The sequence below is a fragment of the Galeopterus variegatus genome, unplaced genomic scaffold, assembly GCF_000696425.1.
Source record: "Galeopterus variegatus unplaced genomic scaffold, G_variegatus-3.0.2 Scaffold1504, whole genome shotgun sequence".
Taxonomy (NCBI): domain Eukaryota; kingdom Metazoa; phylum Chordata; class Mammalia; order Dermoptera; family Cynocephalidae; genus Galeopterus; species Galeopterus variegatus.
Window position 1 is genome coordinate 160,098 of NW_007727615.1, and position 7,578 is coordinate 167,675.

Here is a 7,578-nt window from a genome sequence, read left to right on the forward strand (position 1 = left end):
AGGAAGGAAGGAAGGAAGGAAGAAAGAAAGAAAGAAAGAAAAAAAAAAAATGGAAAGGAAAGGAAAGGAAAGGGAGGGAGGGAGGGAAGGAAGGAAGGAAGGAAGGAAGGAAGGAAGGAAGGAAGGAGGGAGGGAAGGAAGGAAGGAAGGATGATGAGAGGGAAGAAGGAAGGAAGGGACCACAATAATATGTTGAAGTTTCAGGAGAGAAAAGACCTATAGTTACCAGAGGTGAGAAACGGGGAGGGGGCTTAGGGAGTAATTGGGTAAGGGACACAAAGAGTAATTATGATTTGTAATGATAAACATGCTAATTATACTGATTTGATTATCACATACTGTACAGAAATCTCGATAGCCAACTCTGTGCCCCATACATACGTATAATTAAAATAAATACATAAATAAATAAGTAAATAAAGGAATAGCGGATAGTAAAATACTAATATTATGAAATTATGCCAAATAATTGGAAATGATAAGGGGAGCAATTTTCCTGCTGTATACAATAATGCAATGATTAACCACCTCCAATATGTGAAGCATGTGACGACGCTGGCGTCAGAGGAGACAAGCGCATCCATGTAGGCCCCTGGTGGCATCCCGCAGAACTGCTCACACATAGCTATATGTGTTCTCAAACTTTGAGCGGTACGGCATCCGCACCAGGCGCAAACCCAACACATTCGGAAAGGGGCGGGGCTAGAGTCTTTACCAGAGCCGGAAGTGGCTCTAACAGATTTTCCACGACATCTTTTATGAGGTTCGTAACGGATTTCCACAGTTTAACGTCTGTCGCGCGCCAAGGTATTTTGCGAGGGTGTTGATGAGAGACCATGGGTTTTGTGATTGGAGGGGTGGTGTAGGGTCATTGAAGGGGATTTGAGGGTTGATAATGGTGGTCTTTGGAGTCAGGATGGAGATTTGCTCTAATTTGAATTAAATACTCCAAGTCAATTGCTCCACGATCAGGAACAGCCGACTTTCTTCTTTCCTTGTATCCTCATCTTAAAGTTCCGTCGAAGACCACAGGTCGGGTATGTATTGTTTTCGTAATTGTTAAGTCCTAAGTGTTTTCTAGTTTCAGGAATTTTTCCTTTTACTAAGAGTTATTTATATGTGCCTTTTCAGTTTACAAAAGTTAAACCTTTTTATTATTTCTAATGTAACTTATTTGTGCACTGTGTCATGCTTATTCATTGGAATGTGTTTAGACTTCCTTTGAAGCTAAGTTCAGGTCAGTTTTTATTAATAGTGCATCTCTAGGCTGAGGATAGTATGAGTTCTCCAACTGATAATTGTCTTGTTCAGACGTGTGTAGTCTTCCCATGTGTGTGCTTGCTCTCTCAATCACTGAGAGTAGTGATTTGTCTGTGTGTGTGTGTGCATATATATATATGCACACAAACATATATTTATATTTATATATTTATATATTTTAAGTGGTGTTAGTGGGTACAGGTAGAAGTACTTTTCAGAATACTCGACTGTCAAATTATTCTAGGTGGATGGGTCAGGGCAGGCAAGGCCAGGTTTGGCATGTGCAGGTGGGGAAGGGGGCAGGGATTGGCGTGTCTCAGCATATTGGGATAATAAGCAGAACTGGGTATGTGAAGGAAGCGGGGAGGGGCATGTGGGGCTGAGAAAGTCTGGGCAGTTGGTGGGGCTTGGGATGGGGTGTGGGGCTGCATGTGCCCGGGTACCATGTATGGGGCCCTCATGGCTGGGAGGGTAAGGTGAGAACAAGTGTGTCCAGGAGGGCAAGTCTGGGCAGGTAGAGCCTGGAGAGACTAGATAGACTGGGAGAGACAAGCAAGTGGGCCAAACATGTCTGAGGGGCGGACCAAGGTTGTTTGGGCAGGCTAGCAGAGGTGGGCTCCTCTGGGCCAATGGTGCAGGGCAAGTGGGTGCGTCTTGGAGTGAGGGACAGGGCAGGTGGAGCTCAGCAAATCTGAAAGAGTGGAGCCTAGCTTTTCTGGGCATTCAGGCAGGGGCTTATGCATCCAGGTAGGCAGTGTGGAGTCAGATATGTACAGGTGGACCAGCCAGGTGTGTTTGGATAAGGTGGGCAGGCAGGACTAGGTGGTGCCAGTCATTTCCAGGCATGCAGAGCTTAGTGTATCCAGGCAGATACAGTGGCCTCAGGCCAGGTTGGCTAGAGCGTAAGGCCAAGAGTGTTAGGTCAGGGTGGGCCTGTCCCCACTCACTTAGAGCTGACCCAGAGCCCTCGTCCCACCAGCATGGAAATCCTACTTGTAATTCCTGGTCTCTGGTGGGTCTAGGACTCAGGGTAAATGAGGAGTGGAGCTGGTGCTAAGGGTCTGCCCCTCAGCTCTTACCTGTAACACCCTGAGAGACCTCGCTGTGGTCCTACTGGCTACTGCCCACTTCACAGCTGCCTCAACCACAGAAGTCCAGGCTGGCCCAGAAGTAGCAGATGGCAGTGGTGGCACTGGCAGTAAATGAGGCACCTGAGACAACAGCCAAACCTACAACCCAGTTGTTGTCTGAAGAAGACCTGCCTTGGGACTGCAACTTATACCAGGACTCTTGCAGAGGGGACTTCGGGCAATCAAAGGCTGATGAGTGTGTGGCAGGGTGCCGGGGTGGAAGGATGGGGACAATGAAGACAGTGAAGGTCAACAGTTAGGTGAGAGGAGGCAGGGGGGGTCCAAAGACCACTTTGAGAATTTGGTTGCAGGGATTCTGTCAGCATTTTTCTGGACTGCAGCCCTGGATGAGTGACACGGAGGAGCCCTGGTTTCTGGAGCCTGCGCCTGAGCCACAGAAGCAGGCAGTGGATATGAAGCACATGAAGAAAAAGGTGGAGTGGAAGATGACATAGTGGAATGGGAGACAGAGGCTGGGGGTGGAATGCAGGGCAGGAGTATGGAAATTGGGGGCTGACATTGACTCTTCTGACCCTGCCCTGCCTACTGTTGCCCCACAGAAGGAAAAACAGAAGCACAAGCACACACACAAGGGGAAACACCCAGAGCAGAGAGATGGCAAGGACCCAGCCTCACTGCAGCAGTGCCTGGGACCTGGCTGTGTGTATCCTGCCCGGCCAGGCTCCAAGTACTGCTCAGATGACTGTGGCATGAAGCTGGCAGCTGAGTGAGTGCACCTGGAGGTTAAGGGGCAACAGGTGAAGTAGGGTGTGATCTGTGCCACATGTAAGTCTATTTACCCACTAACCTATCCATTCACCCTTACAGCCACTCACCCACTGAACCAGCCATCCACATTCCATCCACCAGTCCACTCATCCACCCATCCATCACTCTTCCACGATTCGGTATCTTATATATTCACCATTCAGTCACTCTTCTATTTTTTTCCCTTTTGATGCACCCATACACATATTTTGTTTATTGCTGTCTCCCTTTGTAGCCGCATCTGTAAGATCCTGCCCCAGCGCATCAAGCAGTGGCAAAATAGCCCTTGCGTTGCTGATGAGCATGGTAAGAAAATGCTTGAGTGCATCCACTGTGAGCAGCAGGCCACCCACACCTACCTGAAGGAAATGGAGTGCCGTTTGCATGAACTTGAGGCCATCATTCTGCGTGGCAAGCAGCAGACGGTGTGCAAGGGTGAGGAGGTGAGAGAGCATGGTGGGTGGAGCAGAAAGGTACCTGGGATCTTGCCCTGCCTGTCCCCACCCTGCACTGCTTCACTGACCCCATGCAGAACATCGAAGGTGACAAGAACAACACAGACCTGCAGATCTCCTGTGTCTCCTGTGGGAAACCCATCAGTATGCGTGTCGCCCAGCGCCACATGGAGCGTTGCTTTGCCAAGGTTGGGACATTGGCTGGGGGTAAGATAGGGCAAGGGTGTTTTGGGCTGTGTGGGGTGGAGCATGGATGGGTTCCTTGGAGGGGAGAGGGGTGGAGCAGATTTGTTGCCTGGGTATTTGTTGGAAGAAATGCAACACACATCCATGGCTCCACCCACTTGTGCTCTTCCTCCATTCCCCATATGAGAGCCAAGGTTGGGACATTAGCCAGTGTTGAGGGGTCACATTGGCTGGGAAGACAGGAGCATAGGGTCCACAGGGGACAGATGTGCTGTTTAGGGCTTTGTCATGGGAGGGTATGCAACATATGTCCACATTTCCTCCCATTTGTGCTCTTTCTTCCCAGTATGAGTGCCGATCAACCTTTGGATCCCTGTATCCTACTAGCACTGAGGGGTGAGTGTGGGTGCTAGTCAAGCCAAAGACATGATATGGACAGGGTCAGGAGCAAGGGTAAGCAAGGTCAGGGGCAGGATGTGGGTGGACTCAGAGGCAGAAGTGGCTGTGGTTAGAGGCAGTGGATGGGTGAGTTTGGGAACAGGGTGTGCACAGGGTTTGGGATAGAACCTCCCTCTTTCTGACCCCCAGCATCTCACTTTCCACCTGTCTCCAGGGCAACACAACTCTTCTGTGATGTCTATGACCCAGAGAGTAGGACATACTGTAAACGGCTCCAGGTGCTGTGCCCTGAGCATTCTCAGGATGCCAAGGTGAGACTCTTTTTTCCCTACTCATGACCCTCCATTCTTGCAGTCCTCCCTGTGTGACTGCCCCCGTGCCTCCCTGCTCTCTGACCGACTCTCATTTCTGCTCTCCTCCCTGCCTGGTGTCCTCCATTCCTCATACATTTCTTCCCTCTTCTCTGCCTGACTGCCTTCCATTCCTCCCTTCCTCACTGCCTCATCATTGCCCCCAAGTCCTCCCCTCCTCCTGGACTGCCTGCCTTCCACATCTCCTGACTAACCCCTGTATGTCACCTCTTCCCTTCCTGAGCACCCTTCCTGGCTGCCTGATCACCTTGTCTTCTTACCTTTCTCCCTCCCTGACTGCTCTGTCTTCATCCTCTCCTTGCTTGATCCCACCCATGTCTCTTTCCCTCCTTGCCCACCTTCCATTCCACCCCTCCTCACTGCATAAGCACCTGTCCTCCATTCCTGTCCACTCCCTGCCTGACCACCCCACTTTCCCCCTCCTCCCTACATGGTTGCCCTCAATCCCCCTCTTCCTCACTTTCTGACTTCCCTCCATTCTGATCACTCCCCTGCCTCACCGCCCCTCAATTATTTCCTTTCTGCCTGCCATCTCCAAGATCCTTTCTTCCTCCTGTTTACCCTCCCCATTCCTCCCACCCTCCCCGCCTCATTCCTCACCTCGTCCCTGCAACAACAACCCACTCATCTGCTCCACCCTGTTGGATGCCCCCTCAATCCTTCCCTCCTCCTGCCTCACCGCTTTCCATTCGTCCTGTTCTGCCGCTCTGACCTCCCCTCCAGCCCTTGCCTCCTCCCTGCTTGATCTCTTTCTATTCTTCTGTCCTTCCTGCCTGATCACTTCATTCCTCCATCCCGGCTTGGTCAACCTCCTTCCTCCATCCTCCATGCTTGATCATCTCCCATTTGTCCCCTCTTCTTTGAATTCCTCTCTTCACCCCTGCCTGATTGCTCCGCATTCCTTTCTTTCCTGCCCTCCATTCCCGTTGAGCTCATCATGCCTGTCTGATCATCCCTCCTTGCTACCTTCCTCCATAGCTCATCATCTTTAATTCTTCCCCACAGGTAACAAATGACGAAGTGTGCGGTTGCCCACTAGTGCACAATGTCTTTGAGTTGACAGGTGATTTCTGTCGCCTCCCCAAACGTCTGTGCAACCGCCACTACTGCTGGGAGAAGCTGAGGCGTGCTGAGGTGGACCTTGAGCGTGTGCGAGCGGTAGGCTACAATTCTGAGTGGGGCTGGGGGTGGGCTAGGAGCCTGGAATCTGCCTCTCACGTTCCCTTCTCACAGTTGCACAAGCTGGACGACCTCTTTGAGCAGGAGCACAAGGTGCGCACGGCTATGATAAACCGGGCGGGGCTGTTGCCCCTGATGCTTCACCAGACAATCCAGCATGACCCACTCACGACTGACCTGCGCTCCAGGGTAGAAAGAGAGCCCTGCTTGACCTAGGTTCTGTATCCCACACCCTGTCCAAGGGAGACACCCCATAAATTCCCCCCGCACCTGTCCCTACACCCACCATTTTCTCAGGGCATTTGGACTTACTGTGCTTCTTAGTCCACCATTTGGTCTCCTGTCTCTCTGTTTACCTCACGTGGGGGTGGGCGACTGTCTCAAAATTCTTCCTCTTCTCGGCCTTTCCTTTATCCCCCTCTCTTTTTTCCCTGAACCTGGGAAGGGCCAGGGGACCTGCCCTGCCCTCATCGCCACTGTCCAGAGTTTTGTTAATGAATTTGGGAAGAGCAAGTGTTTTGATATCTCCTACTGTTCCCTAAACCTATCTTTATGGCCTCAAGCTTAAATCCAAACCTCCAGTAGTGGTAGGTGGTGGTGCAAGTGTGCTTAAGACGGGCTACAGTGCACGCAGCGGTGGATGTGAGGTGATGCCCACTCGTGCTCTGTGGGTCCTCTTCTGTCAGGGGACTCTATGATCTTGTTCCCTGCAGACCGCCATCCAGGCTGTCAGGTATATAGTTGGCACCTGATTAGTGCACAGCTAATTCATCCACTCCTGTGTAATTATTATTACTCCCCAGATCAGATATGTTGGAAAAATGTTGAGATGGTCCTCTCTTTTAGATAACTCTTGGGAATATCGGGGATAGGTGAGCATGAGATAGTCATTCCCGATGATTCCACTTTGGGACACTGAGAATTTAAAGTGATACAGTTTTCCCTGCCCCGCCTGTCATGGCCATCATGCCCCTCCCCCTCCCAGCTTGTCTCCCCCAACCGCCAACCATCCCACGAGGTCTCAGCCCTGTCAGTCTTGGCCCCAGCCAGTCCAGCCCTGGACTGTCCGTCTTACCCTAGTCCTGCCCATCCTGGCTTCCTTCCCCACCACCCTGCTTTGGGTCTGCCCCTGCAGCCTGCCCTGTCCAGTGAGTCCCCATCCTATCACACCCATTTCACACCCATAGGGCTGCCGGAAGAGGACTGGGACCTTTGCCCCATGTGCCTTTGCCAGCCCCAGCCAGGCTTCCTGTGCCAGTGAAGGTGCCTCTGGTGGTGCTGCCTGTGGGTACTACTATGTCCCAAATGATCATTTACTTTTCCTGCTTTTTTCCTGTGCTCACTGGTCCCTTATTAATGTTTTCATCCATTTTAAAATTATCTTTTTCCTAGGAACTCACATATTTCCCCTAAATGTTTTAAGCATATTGCTCTAGACTTATATCCACTGGAACTAGTTTATGTTACTACCTGTTTAGTACAACATCTCCTTTCTTACTGTTAATATTGTACTTTTTTTCTTTCTTTTCAATTTGATCAAATTTCCCAGGGGATAATCCCTATAATTGGTCCTTTGAAAGGACCAGCTTTTTGTTTTATTTATACTTCCTTATTTTATATTTATTTATACTTCCTAATTGTATATTCATGTAATTTATTTGAACTTTTATTCTTATTAATTACCACTTTTAAATTTTTTGTTCTGTGTTTTTATGCTCATGCTTTTGCTTAATTTTGTTATTCTTTTTATAATTTTCTGAATAAAATTTCCAACTCAATTATTTGTGGTTTTCTGGTCTTTTTTTTTTTTTTTTTTTTTTTTAGTAAAGG

The 7,578-nt window shown here is 49.7% G+C and overlaps 1 protein-coding gene across 1 annotated transcript; it reads left to right on the forward strand.

The window, feature by feature from the left end:
• Positions 1 to 1,704: 1,704 nt before the first annotated feature.
• LOC103594190 (CXXC-type zinc finger protein 1-like) lies at positions 1,705 to 6,157 on the forward strand. Its single transcript, XM_008577387.1, has 9 exons — positions 1,705 to 1,731; positions 2,732 to 2,824; positions 2,951 to 3,117; positions 3,394 to 3,601; positions 3,691 to 3,801; positions 4,146 to 4,195; positions 4,413 to 4,509; positions 5,575 to 5,727; positions 5,803 to 6,157. The coding sequence occupies exons 1-9, from the start codon at positions 1,705 to 1,707 to the stop codon at positions 5,962 to 5,964; spliced, it is 1,068 nt and encodes a 355-aa protein (XP_008575609.1). The 3' UTR covers positions 5,965 to 6,157.
• Positions 6,158 to 7,578: the final 1,421 nt, after the last annotated feature.